Consider the following 18546-nt stretch of genomic DNA (forward strand, 5'->3'; position numbering starts at 1 on the left):
ATCTACAATGCCAATCACACTTTGCATCTGTCCAGAAAATAGTATTGAAAATAAGAAACAAATGAATACCATAAAACCGTGTATGGATTCAAACACCATATTTGAACTTCATGGTGCAAAGACATTGCCTTGGCCTAGGGACGGGCAAACCACTTTCACTTTCTCACTTTTTTTTTAGCTTTCTGTTCATTTCAGCACATTTCCTCATCAGTTTGCAATTTTTAAAAGAAGTCCTCGTGAAAATTCATGGATCTTTTCGTGTGCATTTCTCTCAGTACACAATTTTCGGCATTGCTTGATAGACACATTTTGCAAGCAGATTCCCCTAATATAATGCACTTGGTTTCTAATTTCTATGAAAATATGCATTTTATGCAAAAAAACCACACCCTAAAATACACATTTTTGTATACATTTTCCCCACCTGAAGAATTGCATCACAACATTTGGGGAAGTGTGAATTTTGGAGGATATCTGTGTTTTGGTTCAGCATTGTTTCAGCAAGTTCCCATTACATAGGCTCACATTAAAAGGCCTGCCAAACCAAGTTTCCCCCCATTGTGTCCCTCTATTGGCAATTGTATGATGTATTCATAAACCATTAATATATTTTGATTCCATGGTAGGAGCCTCTTAAGAGAGATTCTTCTACACATCTCCAAAGAGAATCAGTTTCTGCTCATTTCTTTGCAGACTGTAAACACACACACAAACACAAAAATCCCATTGGTTTCCCATTCAGGCACATAGGAACATTTGAAGTGTGAGCTTATACTGAGTTTCTGCATCATAGCTGTATATTGCTGAGAGCCGAACCACACACATTCAGAAATATCATTCTGTTCACAACCTTTTTGGGACTCTAGTACTTCAGACTGCAGTTGGAGCTTATGTTCAGATTGCCAACCACACCCCAGTAAAAAGGAAATAAAAGAGAGAAAATTAATCCCTATACAGTGGTACCTCAGGTTACATACGCTTCAGGTTATATACACTTCAGGTTACAGACTCCACTAACCCAGAAATAGTGCTTCAGGTTAAGAACGTTGCTTCAGGATGAGAACAGAAATCGGGCTCTGGTGGCGCGGCAGCAGCAGGAGGCCCAATTAGCTAAAGTGGTGCTTCAGGTTAAGAACAGTTTCAGGTTAAGCACGGACCTCCGGAACGAATTAAGTACTTAACCTGAGGTACCACTGTATACAAAAAATTAGCAGCTTAATAAAAAAAGAAGACACATCTTCACCCCAGTCAAGTTATCAGGGGGTTTTGAGAAGGGGATAAGCAAGACCTGTGTTTTGAAGTGGTATGGCCTCTGCATGGTTGCTTCTCCATTATTTTGCTTAATATTATCATAGTCATAGAATCATGGAACCAACACAGGGTCATCTAGTTCAACTCCCGACCAATGCAGGAATCTCAGCACATGGTCTCCCATCCAATTTGAAACCATACTGGACCCTGCTTAGCTTTAGCAAATATGCTAAGGCTGCCATTGGCTTTCTAAGATCTCTGACAAAATATTTTCCAGACCGAGCATCTTTGACAAGAGATAGTTGGAATTAAACCTAGAGTCGTATGGAGACAGAATATATGATCTACCACACCAAGCAATGGACTCTCCTTTCAATGTGTTCTGTTGTGATTCAGCTGAATACTCAATCTATATATATGCTGTAATGACCTGTTAGGCAAAAATTCATATAATCACCCAGGCTACAGCCAATTCACAGATTTCCGCAGTGATTATTTTTCTGCTTCTTTGCCATTTTTTATACCAACTGACAATGCCAGATCTCTGCAAGGCTTTCTAGGTGAGCAATTAGTGATTAAATTCAAGGAAAACAGATATCATTTGGATCATTATCAGTGCAATGCTGTGCATGTCTACAGCTAAACTGTAGACATAATCCCAGGTGATTGTGAATAGGGTTGCAATATTTTTATTTATTTATTTATTATTATTATTATTTTGAAACTAGAAATATTTTCCTTTCAACTTCAGATTTTCAGGAAAGGAGCTGCTGGGCCTACTAGTGCTATCTTAATATAAAGAATTGTTTTCCAACATAAATAAAAGGGTGAATAAAATGAATGTTAGATCAAATAAATCTATACTTATTGGACTGAAAAAAATGCCATTTTCTTCTAAAAGGATAGTGGTGGATCCATTAAAATCAATAAAAAATAGTCACATTTGTTTATGACTAACTAAGCCCAGATCCTTCCCATAAAAACTTGAATACAGGAGAAATGGGCAAAATCATATTTTAACGTAATTACCCCCAACAAAAACCTTGCTTTCCCTACATAACAAGAGAAAGTTGACAATGAACAGAACTCTGCTGGTGCAAACAGTAATTAGGATCATCCAAGGTTTCACAAGCTTGCCAAGTGGTTGAACTTTGACCTTGAAACTGATAATCACAGTAACTACTTCAGATTCTCAGCACACTTTGTACACCTGAGATTTTTGCTGGCCATCTCGCTTACGGTGATCAGTTGGTTTTACATCAAACATATTGATTTATAAAATCCCTGAGTCATAAAATACAGTCATAACCTGTATCCTCAGAAAGTCATACATTTTCAGGCAACATGCAGAGTTATTTCAGGAGATTTTATTTTGCGGGGTGGCAATGGGGGATTTGAATGATCTTAGGCTGGCGCTGTGGGTAAAACCTCAGTGCCTAGGACCTGCCGATCGTATGGTCGGCGGTTCGAATCCCCGCGGTGGGGTGAGCTCCCGTCTTTCAGTCCCAGCTCCTGCCCACCTAGCAGTTCAAAAGCACCCCTAAGTGCAAGTAGATAAATAGGTACCACTTTATAGCGGGAAGGTAAACGGCGTTTCCGTGTGCTGTGCTGGTGCTGGCTCGCCAGAGCAGCTTTGTCACGCTGGCCACATGACCCGGAAGTGTCTCCGGACAGTGCTGGCCCCCAGCCTCTTAAGTGAGATGGGCGCACAACCCTAGAGTCAGACACGACTGGCCCGTATGGGCAGGGGTACCTTTACCTTTACCTTTTTTACGTCCTATTTGTACTGTGCATCATATCATATTACTTTAAGCAGTTATCCCCCCCTTCCAAAAAAAAGAAAAGAAAGACTCCTGAGAACAGTCCTTTGTTAAGGATGCTAAGAATTGATAGCAGACCCCTCTTCCCCTCACAGAACTACAATTCCCAGAATTCCCTGGGAAGAGGGATTATTAAACCAGTTGTGTAAGGGGAATGGGGAGGGAGGTCTCCTAACAACTAACAGAATTATAGAATTGTAAAGTTTGAAGGGACTGCAACACCAGACACCCTTAACAAACTAGGGCTCTCAGCATTCTTTGGAGAAAGCCAAAAAAGTATATAATACTGCTTTAAATAGATAAAGGTAAAGGGACCCCTGACCATTAGGTCCACTCGTGACCGACTCTGGGGTTGCGGTGCTCATCTCGCTTTATTGGCCGAGGGAGCTGGTGTACAGCTTCCAGGTCATGTGGCCAGCATGACTAAGCCGCTTCTGGCGAACCAGAGCAGCACACGGAAACACCGTTTACCTTCCCGCCGGAGCGGTACCTATTTATCTACTTGCACTTTTGGCGTGCTTTCGAACTGCTAGGTTGGCAGGAGCAGGGACCAAGCAACGGGAGCTCATCCCGTCGCGGGGATTCGAACCGCCAACCTTCTGATCAGCAAGTCCTAGGCTCTGTGGTTTAACCCACAGCACCACCCGCGTCCCTGCCTTTAAATAGATAGCACAGAGCTAACTCCTGCCTTAGCTCTTGGGGGATTTCAGGCAATTTGTGACAACATTCGCTCAGCTTTGATATCCCACTTTCAATGCTAGCAGAAATATTTTTGCACCTGTCCTCTTTTTTTTAGCGTGCTTTAGTATGCTTTGAAGATTCTGGCTAATATAGGATTATTTTAATTGGCTGGACAAAGACTTAGAAAGCCCAGTTGCCCAGCTGCTTATTCTAGACACTCTGTTATTATGCCCTGCCATGCTGTTTTGTGTTAGTTGGGGGAAGTTATCCTGTTCCAGCCAGCTTCCCCCTTGTTTTGCACTTCAGATTTTAAATAGCGAATTCTTATTTAATCTACTGAGGTCAGTTTTACATTTTCTAGGTTTTTTGATCATTACGGATGCTGGTATTTCAACTGTGGTGGGCTCTGAGTAACACAAACATGTTGCAGGGACGAGGCATAAACAGCAGTGGACAGTGTGGTGGCATGAAGAGGATGATGGGTAGGGCGGCGGCAGCAGGGGCAGCGTGGTATAAACGTGCAACAGGCACACCATATTGGCTCTGCATATGCATTTGCACCATGCCAACCTCACTTATGCCCCATCCCTCACCCTCTCCATCCTGGCATGCAGCAGTGACTCAGCCAGGTCAGATGAGTGGCACAGCCCCAGCACACCATCTGCGACTGAGCAGACATTTCAAAACAAATACAGCGGTACCTTGGGTTACAGACACTTCAGGTTACAGGCGCTTCAGGTTACAGACTCTGCTAACGCAGAAATAGTACCTCGGGTTAAGAACTTTGCTTCAGGATGAGAACAAAAATCGCGTGGCGGTAGTGGGAGGCCACATTAGCTAAAGTGGTGTCTCAGGTTAAGACAGTTTCAGGTTAAGAACGGATCTCTGGAATGAATTAAGTTCTTAACCCGAGGTACCACTGTAAATAAACTAAGCAACTCCAGAGAGAGGAAGGATAGCAAGGCCCCCTCATTCAGCTGGGCTCTGACCAATTGCCATTTGCCTCTTTTCTCTCCCGTAATTTTCTCGTGCAATTGTCACGATACCTGTGTTTGCTTTTCTTTCTTTCTTTTGGTCTCTCCCCCCCCCCTTCCGCCCTCTTTTCCTTTTGTTTTATGCCCATTGCATTTTGAGCTACTGCTTTAAACTGAACTGCTTCAAGCACAGGAATGTGGGATATAAATCTAAAAAAATAGCTCAATAAACACACACGCAAACTTGGTGGCCTCTTATCAGCTGCTTTGCACAACACCACGCCCCCCCCCCCCAATGCTGGAGAAACTAGCTTTTCCTTTTCAATGCAAAGAGTACTTGTATTCAGCATAATACATAAAACTGAACTTCTGTCAATACTCAGTAGGTAACCATTTAGCATTTCACTTTCCATATTACATCAGCAGCAATCTGAATCTCCACAAAAGACACAATTCTATCACCGGTTGTGAAAACCCTTCATCCTGCTCTCAGCATTGCAGTTTTCATTAATAATACTTTTATAACATAGGTGCAGCGGAAGGAATATTATTCTTATATGTCTTTGACACCTTGGAAACTTTAAAACCTTTTGTTCCATTCATTTAGTAGAAGGTTAATTAGTAAAGTATACCAATCATTCAACTGTTTTGCTATGACTGTTTAACCATGAAAACAGGAGACTAAGAGGAGATATGATTGCCATCTTCAGGTATCTCAACAGCTCTGACCATCCAAGTTATTCCTGATGTTTAGTCAACATCTCCTTTCTTGTAACTTGAATCCATTGGTTCGAGGAGAAAACAAGCTTGCTCTGCCTTCTGCGTGACAGCCCTTTAGAGATTTGAAGATGGCTATCATATCTCCTCCCAGTCTCGTCTTTTCCAGGCTAATAGTCCTAAGCAAGACGGGATTTACTTAGGTCCTCTGCTTTCTATCCCTGTGATGTCTGTGCTCATCTCTTCTGCGCCTATGCTGAAGTGATGCAGGAGTTCCAGGGTTGCTAGGCAACCGACATTTCTCCACCGCCCCATCTGTTCACCAGACTACACCTCATCCTCCTCACTTGCTCACACATCACACATCCCAGAGAGGGTCAGGATTCAAAATATTGTTTGGAGAAACTGAGCTCTACAATGTGGTTTAGCACAAGCCCTGACCAAACATCGCATCCATTTGTTTCAGAAGCACTCTAAAAAAAATTATACTAATTAGAAGTATTGAAGCATTTTCTCAGGGGGGGGGGAGGAAGAAAGCATCTCTCCTGTAGATGTAGATAATCTCATTTTATCCCATTCCTTCCAATATTCTAATAATGATGCTGAAAGTGATAAATCATCTACACTAATTACCCATCACTCAGATTAATGAATGAAAATAGCCACTGATACAATGACCCACTTCTGAGAAACCCAAAACAACAGATTTGTTCATTAGCAACTCAATCCCAAAAGCATTATGAACCAATAAAATCCGACTATTATACGGAGAAATGTTATAGCTATATATTCGTACCCCTTATGCACAGCGGGTATTAGTGTAATTTTTAACGCACAAGAGAAATTGCCTGCACAAGGGAACAAAAAATATAACTCGATTTTAGCCAAAAAAAGTATCTCTTTTAATACAAAATTTCATTCTCATAAATTTATTTCCACTGAATAAATAAGATCGCTTCACCATTTTCAGGTGAAAATTGCACCCTATATTGGAGTTGAGATGCGAGTATAAATAAAATATAAACATTATTTATAACCATTTATTCCCGCTATACTTTGATGTGTGCAATACTGTATTTAAAATGTGTTCAGCACCTTGTCATGGTAAGATCTGCAGTTTAACCTGCTCTGTACAATACTGAATGGTGTTCATGCGTGTGTTGTTACCAATAGCTGCATAATGACTGCCTTTCAGGGTATCTGGATCTGCTTTTCCTGGTTTATAATTTTGTTTAACGCATGCAAGCTTATCTGTACCAACAACTTTTTTTGAGAGAGATAGAGAAAAAAGTGCTTTAATGCGATAGCAAGAAAATCTATATTGTAAAGACAGCTGTGTGTTATAACTCAATAAGGTGGGAAAGACTGAAAGATGGGTCGCATCCAACATCCCTCAACAAATGGGATTCCCATTCTCCCCTTTCTTCTGCAGCCCCCCTGTCTGTCTCAGGGGATCCCCCAAACTTCCACAGTAGATTTTGGGGTGCATGAGGGAGAGGAACGGGAAGTCAATTGAGCAAAAAATACACCACAATTGGATATCATAGACTTTTTTGAAGAACTTCCAATATCAAAGATCTAGGCTGCAATCCTAACCCCACTTACCTGGGTTTGAGCCCCATTGAATTAATTGACATTAGCATCTGGGTAGACCTAGTTAGTATTGAAGCCTAAAGGACCAAGAATAACTTCAGGAACCAGGATAGGTTCATTCCCAATGGGTCACACACCCAATGAGCCTATAGGTGGGCTTTTTGCATCTATGAATTCAAGACACATAGAGAACCTCTGCTTCTAGGGGGCCATAATGCTCATCCCATCTGTACCCCAATAGAAACATATTCTGAGTCTCCTGCTAGCCAGCCTCCCTGGATTCAGCTCTCTTCCTCCATGTCGGGCTTTGGGATGCTGATTCCCTGCTATGCGGGAAAAGGATCACAGCCATGTTTTCAGATACAGTACGCAGAAATTTAACGTAATCCATCTAACCCCATTGGCAGCGTAAGGATGCTTTCTGTAGTGTAGAGGTTTTCACATTCACCCCACAGCTGAAAGGTCCCTAAATTCAAATCCAGGGTTTTTTAAAAATTCTTTTAGGGAAAGGGTCATAAGTTTCAGAGCCCATTCTTTGCACACAGAAAGCTCCGAGGCTCAACCCCCTGCATGTCTCCCATGCATGGATTTCAGGCAGCCTGCAGAGTTGCTGTGGGTCAGAAGATAAAATATGCAGCAGGATGTGACCCGACAGCTTCCTCTTCCCCCATCTAGGCCCATCCCCTGCACCAAGGGATTCTCAGAAGCTAAAAATCCAACGTGGCAGCCTCCCTATCTTGTAGCAGACTTAATATAAGGGTTAATCCAGCCCTGGTCACAGCCATAACCCACCAAGCACGCTGTTGTTGTTTTTTTGCAGAGAAGGTGTCAGCCTTGTGCACAAGCTTATCTTGGGGCAGCAAGATTATATGCAGCAGGCACAAAACCTCCAAGCGCACATTTGCTACCTGTAGGCCATTTAATCAGTACATAATATAAAAAAAGCCCAAAGGCAAGAGAGTCTAAACTGTGCACATAGGCCTGTCTCAATCCATAGTCTGGCATACGGAAGCCTAAATTCTGCCATAATCCCCCAACGAGTGATGCTGGGTTCTTTGGCTACCGACTAAAAAATAAAAGGCCCAGCAGAGTTAAACCATTTTACATTCTAAAGCTCTCATTTTAAAAAACTGATTTGTACATGGTTGTTCATTGGGCAGTTCTACCACATGTACATAATATTATATATACCAGTTTTCTTTTTTAAAACAGTATTTTCAAAAGAGCAGACTTTTCCTTAAAATAAAATGAGCACGTATATGACATTGTAGCATGGGTAAAAAAAAGTCTGACCCTGGCCTAAATTGCTATGATTTATGCTACGATTCCTTAACAAGATTTGTTAGAAACACCAAGGAGCATTGAAAGCAGCTTTTAAGTGTTTTTCTCATTTGCAGCAGAAACATTTCATTTTCCCTGGATAACATTTTTTTTCAGTAAGACAAATAAAATATATATTTTGTAATATTTCATTTCTAAATACATTTCCCTTTTTTTCTGCATCGGTGTGCAATGTGTGTGTGTGTGTGCATGTGTGTGTGCGTGTGCACCAGGGTGTGTGTCTGTGTGTGTGTGTGTATAAAAATCTTCAAAATAGAGGATTTCCCCGTTTCACATCCGTACACACCAAAGGAGCTAATATCCACACTTTCCCTTTAATTATATCTCTATCTCGATATAAGGCATTAGTGACGTCTGCTGAATTACATTCAATGCGATGATTTTTCTATTAAGGGCAGATTCAAGAGTCCAAGTGGAAAGCACCGTTGATGGGCTGTGCACAATTCAAAAGTAACCTTGGGTCTCTGTGAGGCAATTGCTGGAGCTCTGTCGCCATCTACTGGCCATACTGGAAGGTGTGAGGTTTTTTTGTTTTGTTTTTCCGCCACCAAACAAAGCTTTATTCATGTGTCAACCCAGTTCTACAAGAAACAAGATACCAGCTAGATACCTTGGAAAGAAACGAAATAAACAAAGCATCTTTTCCACTTTCTCCCCCTCCCCCCCCCCCACCTCTCTCTCGTCCCCTCTTTGGTTTTATTCTAACCTAAAGGGCTTAAAGAATAACATGCTCCACACAAATCAATTTGGCAATGTCATAGCGACTGAAAAGTTAAAAGAAGAAATATCTTAAATAAGAAAATTCCACACACAGCACTACATTGTCTCACATCTCCAGCTACGGTTTCAGTGAAAACAAGTGTGAGATCAGAGAGGCAGAGACTTGAAGTCATGCTATTAGGCCTAATTTTCTCAATTGTTTTAGTTTTTATCAAAAAAAGGGTGGAGAAATGCAAAATTGCCCAACAACTGCTGTTGCCCAAAATGCAGCAACGTATGCTTGCTATCCTGCACACACACACACACACACACACACACTCCTCTATAAATGCATTTCCTTCCATGTACTTTTAAATATTTTATCCAATCTCAACTGGAAATTGTATCTCATATTATCATTTCTTTTCCTCATATCCTTGCAGCGGAACATAATAATCCTAGCAATTAAAAGGAATTAAAATAAATCTATTGCATATTTTCATCTAGGAGGGGTGGGGGGAAACTCACCACGAGAGATGCATAACAAATTGAAATGGAGGGAAGGGAAAGAGAGAAAGAGAGAGAGAGAGAGAGAGAGGAAGAGACTGGAAATCTGAATTCTAAAGAACCACCTTATTTATATATAGAAAAATTGCACCGAGAGTTATTTGTTGTCCTATACCTTGCTAACATCACAGTGGATTGTTGTTAATAAAATAACATGTGGCCTTAAAGGGGGGATGGGGAGGGAAGCATTGGTGTGAAAAGGGTATAGTTGAAGTTTGAAGATTCAAGCTTTTTCTTTTAACTTCTAATATATATCTATATACCTATATCTATATATTTTTTTCAAAATGTTTTATTAGGAAAGCTATACCAGACGCATCACTGTACAATGATTAAACATTACCTTTACAATTTATATTCACTTGAAAGTACAGAATAAATATATGCACAATTGTATTTGTGTGTGTTTGTGTGTTGTCTGCATTTGTGGGGGGGGGGGAGAGAAGGTTAGCACCTCTACTCAGAAGGAAGCCCTACTGACTTCCATGGGACTTACTCCCAGGTGAGGGTGCACAGGACTGCAGCCTAAAAAGGACTTCCTTTACAGAGACACCGGTAGCAGCTTACCAAGCAAACGTCCCCTTTCCAATGCATTTGTGACGTCCGGTTCTCTTTTTAATTAGAGGTGCAGCTGTCCTCCAGAAAGGAACTCAATCAAATGGCAATGACCTTCCCTTCCCTGTAGGGCAGCCGCAGAAGGGAAGAAATAGACAGCTCCTTCGCTGGAGAAGCAAGCCAGTGACCTCCCCTCTGGAATAGACTGTGGTACCCCATCCCTGCGGTGGGGGGGAGAGGTGCAGAAATAGAACAGGGTGCAAGCAAATTGGGATGGCTAGGAGGCTGATTGGAGGGGGTTTAGGATACAGAGTGGAGCAGGATAAGCGTTTGGACCTGTGTATGTGTGTGTGTGTGTGAGAGAGAGAGAGAGGGAGAGAGAGAGAGAGAGGAGGAGAAGAAGGAGGAGGAGAAGCCAAGAGAGTGAGAACATTTGGGGAAGGAAAGAACCCCCCCCCTCCCCGCCGCTGCCTGCAGTTCCCAGACATGCAGAAAACTGCAAATTTTTTGTTGCTGTTGTTGTGGTTCTCTTCCCCACCCCAGACACCCACCACCCCTTCAAAGTAATGTACAGGTTCTGTGCCATGATGAGGGAAAGAATAACCAAAGCCACAACCGATGTTGTCTTTTTTAAAAAAAAAATCCACCTCCCTCCCCATAGCATTAAAAAAAAAAAAAGATAGAACGGAAAGGTTTCTGTTTTGTTTTGCTTGTTTGTTTTAAAAAAACTACAACAGAAAAAAAACAAAAGCCTGCAAGAGAGAGAGAGGAGATAGAGAGAGTAGCGTAACACACATAGAATTTACTGTCATCAGGACCGAGGCAAATAATCCCCCCCCCATGATACTAATTATAATAATATTCGTATACCTTAGACAACATGGCACAGTCAAAGTCTCCATTTTTTTTCCAGTATAAAAAAATAATGATTGATTAACATCTGCTGGCAAAAGTCTGCAAAAGGCACTTTATCGATTCATGATCATCTGAGAAGGGCCTTTCCTCCAAACCATCATCTGGCAGGGGGAAAGCACAGAGCAGTATCCTCTAGTATCAGCATGCGGTGGTTTGGGGGCAGGAAGGGCAGGGAGCCGAGGAGTGGGGACTCGGGGGGCCGTGGGGCTGTGGGGCGGGTCTGGGATTTGGCTGTAAAAGCTAGACTTTTGTTTTGTTTTGTTTCAAAACCTATAAGTGGTCTTCTCCAGGACTTCGAGGTAATCCGGCTTGGTTTGGAGTTTGGCCCTTAACTCGAGGTATTCGCTTTGGGGGGGTTGGTGGTGGTCTGGGAAGCCCTTACCAGCCGAGAAGAGGAGGGTCTCTTTCAGCCTGGCGTCCTGCTGCAGGTCTGGATATTGCATGCCAGGGGGGTGCACGTGCAGTTCCTTTAATTTGGGCACCGTGCCGTAGAGGCAGTCCACAAAGCCCACCGTGCACGGTGGTGCCAAAGGCGGCCTGTCCCTGCTGTCTAGAATGGCACCACTAGGGGGGAAGAGCACCACCCCACCGTTCTTTTCGTGGTGGAAGACAGGCGGCACCAGCGCTAGCTCCCCCAGGAGAGGCAGCCCCCCTCCAATCCCCCCGCCGGGCGGGTGCGGGTGCGGGTGATGGTTGGTGGTCACTATGGTGTTGAGCTGCGAGCTGGACACGGCCAAGCTCCACTCCTTCTCCTTCTCCAGCAAGGTCCTGTAGCAGCTGCTGCTCCCACCGTCCTTTGTGGGGTCGGCAAACTGTTCCCCTGCACAGCCAACTCCTCCTCCTCCTCCACCACCACCACTACCAGCACCACCACCACCTCCCAAAAGCATGTCCCCAGGTTGACCCGGCTCCCCCGCCACCACTTCGTCCTCCTCGCGGGGCTTGTAGATGGGGTTGTTGCACATCTGGGTCACTGGATGCGGGATGTAGTCGTAGACGTGCCCCACCGGGGGTGCCTTTTCCGGGGAGGCGCTGAGTCCCCCGCCACCTCCGCCGCCTCCCTCCTCGAAGAGGTGGTGGCACTGCATCTGGATGCCCGTCAAGTCGAGGGTCTCCTGCCGCTGCTTGTTCCGGAAGGGTAGCTTCTTGTGACGCCTGCGCAGGACGAAGGCGAAAAGGCCCGCAGCAATGAAGACCGCCGAGAAGAACAGTACAAGGAGGCTGAGGATGAGCACGGAGAGGGGCACCGGGCCTCCCCCAGCCGGGGGGAGCTCATAGGGCGACGGGCTGGTGGGGCTAGGGTGGCCCCACGCTGGAGGGGCTGGCGAGGCAGCAGCAGCATGCAACATCTCGGGGCAGAGTACCTCCAGCTCCACAGAGCGGATGTCTCTGTGGGTAAGGTTGTCTGGGCTGGCGCAGAGGACATCCCCCACCATGATGACGGAGCTGATGGCCTCGATCCACTGCTTGAGAGGCACCAGGTCACACGTGCAATCCCACGGGTTGAGCTTCAGGTCAATCTGCACAATGGCGTTAAGGTGCTCCAGAACACCAGCCACGGGCAAGTACAGGAATTTATTGTTCCTCAGGTTGAGCCTGGTCAGAGAGGTGCCTGCAAAGGCATCTGTAGGCAGGTTCCTCAGGAGGTTGTCGTTGAGGAAGAGAAGCTTCAGGTTGGGCATGAGACTGAAGGCAGCGGGCTGGATCTCCCTGATCTGGTTGTACTCAAAATACAGATAGTGCAGGCTCTGCAGACCCCTGAACATGCCTGGGGTCAGCTTCTCAATGTCATTGCCGTTCAGGTACAGGCTCTTCAGGTTGGGCAGGTTGACAAAGGCCCCGTCCTGAACATAGGAGATCCGGTTGTTCCCCAAATGCAGGAGATCCAGGGAAGAAAAATTCCAGAAATCGGAACGGTAAATTTTCTGTATCAAATTACCGCTCAGGACCAGCTTCTTGGCGTTGACGGGCCTGGGCAGGAGCTCGGAAATATTGTGGAACCCTCTTTCCTTGCAGTTGACTGTCAGGCCCAAGTCATTGATGTGCAAACTGCATGAGCAGCCAGTAGGGCAGATGATGGGGATGGGTGGCCTCGTCTGGTAACCAGCTATCGGGGGCTGGTTGGGTGCAGGGTATAGGCCTCGAGGTGTCGGGGGTGGCTTGTGTGCCCTGGGCTGTTTGGTGGGCCTGGGCTGCTTAATGGAAGTTTTGTATTCGACAGAGGAAGCAGTGAAATGGAAAGAGGACAGCATGGAAGAAGGCTTAGTAGGCCACGCGTTCTCCTTGCTCGAGGGCAACTGAGGGGCACCGATGCTGACCAGCTCTGAGTCAGACAGCATTGGGCAGAGTTTATTCCTCTTAATTTCCCTCAGGTCCTTCCCGTGGAAGTGGAAAGGGGTCTCACAGGTTATGTCTCCCACAAGGGCAGTGTAAGGGATGCGCTCCAGCCAGCTCTTCAGCTGGACAATATCACAGGTACAGTTCCACGGGTTCTCCTCCAGCTGGATCTCCATCAGGCTCCTGCCAATGTGATCCAGCATCCCTCGGTAGGAGAGCACTTTCAACCTGTTTCCACGCAAGTCCAAGTGAGTTAAGGACACCGACTTAAACAAATTGGTGGGGAGGATGGGGATAAGGTTGTCATTCAAGATCAGGACCCGGAGCTTGCTCAGGTTCCGAAATGCCCCGCTCTCGATCCGCTTAATGACATTGTAATCTGCCTGCAGATATTCCAGACTCTCCAAGCCCAGGAAAGTGTCATTTCTGAAGATGTCCAATTTGTTCTCATGCAGGTACAGCCTCTTCAGGATTCTGAGGCCGTTAAAGGCTCCCGTCTGAATGTCTTGTAGTGCGTTGTTCCCCAGGTTGATCGACACGGCGTTGTTCAGGTGGAGAAAACTGTTAGTATATAATCTCCTCATGGAGTTCCTCTGCAGGTAAAGTTTGAAAGGTCTCGACCAGGACTCCGTTATCTGGCTAATATTTATAAATCCCTTGTTGTCGCAGTGTATGTGAAAAAGGCTTTCTTTGACTTCACAGTAACAAGGATCGAAGCAAGACTCCTCAATCTCCTCCGAGTCCTCTATCAAGGGGATGGGGGTAGTCCACGCTACAGCAATTGTGCTTAGAAGAATAATCCACAACATCCTTCTCTTACGGGGAGGGTCGGCTGTCGGAGACTTCATGGTTGCGACGGATTACAAAACTGAAACAGAAATGAAAACACAAATGGATTACGGTCGATCAGCATTTTATCGGGCTATTTTTATATTGAACCATGCATCTAGAGCATCTAACGGGGTTTCGTGAGGTTACTTGGAAGTTCATTACAAAAAAGAAAAGAAAAGAAAACTAGCATTGCTCTTAGAACCTCCCCTGGTTTTGACTTAAGTGATACTGAAACATCTCATCATGCAACAGCCTTCTTGTTTCCCCATCCTGCTCACCCCTCTCCCAGGCTAGTTGGTGAATGACACCCTCGTGAAAAACAGCAAATGAACCTATAGGGCCTATGTTGTGAAACATTTCCCCCACCAACACAAAGACAAGGAATGTTTAGGAGGAAGCATATGGGAGATCATCTCAGTCTTACCTCGACACCTGCATCAATCACCAGAGTAAGGAGAGATGAGGTGCAGGAAGAGATTCTTATCTGGTACACACACACACAAACATGCAGTCTATACATTGCATCCTCATGAACACACATGCTTAACTTGGAAGTTGTTGTTTTTTATTATTATTCCAGTGGGGGAATGGCCAGCTAATGCTATGATACAGCCATTATTTAAGGAAATGGGGACAGACAAGTTCCCAGAGCCCCGATCCCTGTAGGAATATCCGTAACTGGGATTTTATCAGTATACAAGGGTTAGTAGCAACGCTTGCTTCAATACCAGGGGTTGGGGGAGAGGGAGAAGGAGAGAGAGAGAGAGAGAGAGAGAGAGAGAGAGAGAGAGAGACCCTTCTCTCCCAAGCACACAAAATGGATTAACGCAACTGGTATAGTATCAGATAAATGCACACTCCATATTAGTCATTTCAGCTGATTAAATCATTTAGAGATGATTAATCTTCGGGAGGCACATGCCTCTGCCATCCACATACCCAAGGGGGAAAGCGGCAGTTGCAGGGCTACGGACGGAAAGAGATGGTGGAATGAAAGGGGGCAATAGGGATGGGTGGGGGGGACTCTGGACGTGGGTGTTTTGTGCCTGTAGAACCATCCAGGGATGATCCAGCAGGACAAAAGAGGAGAAGGGGAGGAAAAGTAAGAGGGAGGAAAATACCTTTACACTAAGCCCAGGAGAAATAACCCTTGCTTTACAGCAAAAGCTCACAAAAGATTCCTCTTGGAGGGGACGACTGGACCCCGTGACCTACAGCCTCCTCTGCTTGGGGCGGCAAAGGGAGGGCATTCTCTTTTTCTCCTTGACTCCTTTTGCCCAGATCATTCCAACACAGAAGAATAAATCACTGTTAAAGACTATGACTCCTGACAAGGATGGCTTCACAGCCCCTACTTGCTGCTGCTGCTGCTGCCCATTTCAAACGGGTTTGCCAGAGTCCTGGTATTTATTTCTGTTCTCTTCATAGCAAAGGAGCTTTACAGATATGGATTATCGTGCACTCTCCACTCCACCCCCACACCCCAACACACCCATGCAGGCGAAGGGAATTCCTCCCTCCCCGTTATGAAAAAGGACCTAGTTAGGGAAAGAAATGGGAGGCGCAGGTGGGGGCAGGGTGGAATAAGAGCATTTCATTACAGAAAAATGAAATAAATCGAAGCAGAGAATCTATTTGCAAATGAAGGGAACTGGGGGACCCGGTGGAAGGAAAATTACCAGGCACGATCTGAATGAGGAAAGAGGAAGGGGAGAGGTCTGATTTTTTGCTCTTTGTCTCAGTAGAAAGATGGATAGATAAATAGAGAGAGAGATGGACGGACAGAGAGATAAGCTACTTAAGTTCTTTTCCTCTTCTGCATTAAAAAAAGGGGGTAGAAAGAGATGCTCTATCCCAGCAGAAAAGCGGGGAGGGGGAAGGGAGGGAGAAAGAGAGATCGAGAGATCCAGAAAGAGCTTGTACTTACCGGTCCGAAGGAGATAATTTTTTTAGCACATTTGGAGAGAGCCGGGAAAGGAGAGAGGGGAGGAAAAAATAGCCAAACCCACTTGGAAAAATAGATATCTACGTACGGAATTTTCAACGGCTTTTAAAAATAAAATAAAATAAGGATTGCTGGTTTCTCTCTTTCTCTCTGTTCTGGTTCTATACTCCTGCTGAGGGCTGAAGCAAAAGGAAAGGGGGGGGAAGCAAGCAAAGATGAGACGTGCTAGGAATGCAATGAGGTTCCTTAGGATGCAGAGATGCTGTTTGGCACAGTCAATGGAGGAGGGAGGCAAAGGGGGCTGCTGCAGCCTCCTAGATCTGCCGCTGCCGCCGCTGCCTTCTCTGGGTACCACCAGCTCATCTTTGAGAAACGAGGGAGGGAAGGTTCAGGCTAGGGCTTCTCATCCTTTCGCTCCTTCTTCCACTCCTTCTTCCCTTTTGTGTGTGTGTGTGTGAGAGAGAGAGCGCATTGTTGCCCCTGAATCAGGCTTCCCCCACCACCACGTCATGGATTTGAGCTTGAAGAAAAGGGGAACAAATGTAGGAGGACGCACTTGGCACCAGGTGGGGGGGCACGTCTGGGAAGCCCTGACTGTACTGGCCTTGCTTTCTACCCCCACCCCCCCATTCCCCGCCAGGAAGAGGAGGAGGAGGAAGAGTTATTTGGGGGATCAGGAGCGGGGGAACCCGAGATGATGCAGAAGGAAGCAGCAGCCAGGAGCAGAGGAACAATCCCGGTGGTGGCTGAGTGGTGGTCTCCTACGTCCGCCCCCCTCTGGAAGGGGGGGAAAGCCTGGGATGGAAAAAAGGATCACAATAGGGGAATGTCCCCTGGGCCACCAAGTGTGCATATTCCAGCAAATCCTTGAGAGCTGCAGCCATTAAGGGGAGAGGAGATACCCGCCCCTCTCCACATAGCCAAGAACTCTCTCCGCTGGCTTCCAAAGTAGTAGGCTCAGTTGAGCTCGCTCGCGCGCTCTCTCGCTCTCTCTCTCCCGCCCTCGCCTGCAGTTCTCCATCAAACCTAAACCTGTCCCAGCAGAGGTAAAGGAAAGGGCAGCGCCGGGGGAACTTGGAGGAGAGACCTTCCCCTCTCTTCTTTCTTGCTTTCCTCGTCCTCCCCGCTCCTCTTTCTACTCCCCACCCCCCCTGCAGCTGAAAAGGCTTCAGTCCACCCCACAACATCCAACAGGCTCTTATTTCTTCCCAGATATTTCCCCTCCCCTCCTTCCTCCTTTTCCAAAGCTCCTAGCCAAGTGTTGAAGCCACTTGGGTGACAATGGACCATTTTGCATCTTTTCCTTCCAGAGGGAAGGGGGGGGCCGGCGGCGGAGGATTTAACCGCTCCCTTGCTGCCTCCCTCTCCTTATTTTACCTGCCTCGCCTCCTTTCCATCCTTTTCATTTCTCTCTCTCCCTCTCCCCTAATTGTGTTGGCTTGGACTTGCTATCTGACCCCAGAGAAGGAGAACCTATGCCTCGATTTCTGCCTAGATCCAAGGGAGGGGAGCCCCCCCCCAATCTCCAAAGGTAAATTGAACAGCTCTCTCTTTCTGAAGAAAGCAAGAAGGCAACCAAAAGGAGCATATCTGGAGCTGGAGGGAACATAGAGAACAAAGATGCCTGGTTACTAGAGTGCAGGAAAGATTCCCTAACACAATGATCTCCCATGCTTAGTCAGCTTCCCCTAGATTAAGTTGGCAACCATTTGCCCAAGTTCCCTTGAAGGTGGTGCGTTGTTTGGGCCCATCATCCTATTGCTTTCATAGACCCACTCTCTCCCACACGCCCCTCGCTTGTCAGAAGCCAGGTACTTTTGAACGGAATACCCCCAGATTTATTTTTAATAATGCCTCTTGCAAATCTATTTCGCTTAGGGCAGGGAGAAGCAGGGCAGGATTCCTCCCCGCCCGGAAGAGTTGGGTTTGGGTGGCCGCCTCCTGATCTCCCCCTTGAGGAAAGGAGGGGAGGTGGGGCTGGCAGGTGGCAGCTAGAGACATCCCTCGGAGACAGAAGAGGCTCCGCTTGCGCCTGGGAGGAATTCTGATGCCTCTGTCCCCACCGCCCTTGCAGCCCATCATCTCTTCAGGGACTCTGCTACAAAGAGTGGAGAGCTGGCAAGCTGGGAATCCGATGGGACAGCAAGCACACCCACCCACCCCTTTCCGTGCCTCTTTGCCCCGACGCGGGTTCTCTTAGGACCCAACAAGGGAGCAGCCAAATCTCTGCTCCCCACCGCCACCTTCAAATCGCTCTCCTCGCCAGCGCTGCTCCTTTTCAGAACCAAGTCCTGTTGCAACGTAGAAGTGGCGATCGCTG

At 46.1% G+C, this 18546-nt stretch overlaps 1 protein-coding gene across 4 annotated transcripts in view; it reads right to left on the reverse strand.

Moving 5' to 3' along the window:
• The window catches only part of SLITRK3 (SLIT and NTRK like family member 3), a 44283-nt gene that overhangs the window by 24379 nt on the left and 1358 nt on the right, over positions 1-18546 (reverse strand). The window contains exons 1-2 of one of the 4 annotated variants that reach the window (XM_053390438.1): positions 16209-16608; positions 11496-14318 (exon numbers count right to left, since the gene is read on the reverse strand). In XM_053390438.1, coding sequence (XP_053246413.1) covers positions 11496-14298 — 2803 coding nt within the window. In that variant the 5' untranslated portion in view covers positions 14299-14318; positions 16209-16608. Of the gene's footprint in view, positions 1-10911; positions 14319-16208; positions 16609-18546 lie in introns of those variants that run through there. The other 3 variants (XR_008330716.1, XM_053390437.1, XM_053390439.1) reach the window with 3 other exon arrangements.

The sequence above is a fragment of the Podarcis raffonei genome, chromosome 5, assembly GCF_027172205.1.
Source record: "Podarcis raffonei isolate rPodRaf1 chromosome 5, rPodRaf1.pri, whole genome shotgun sequence".
Taxonomy (NCBI): Eukaryota; Metazoa; Chordata; class Lepidosauria; order Squamata; family Lacertidae; genus Podarcis; species Podarcis raffonei.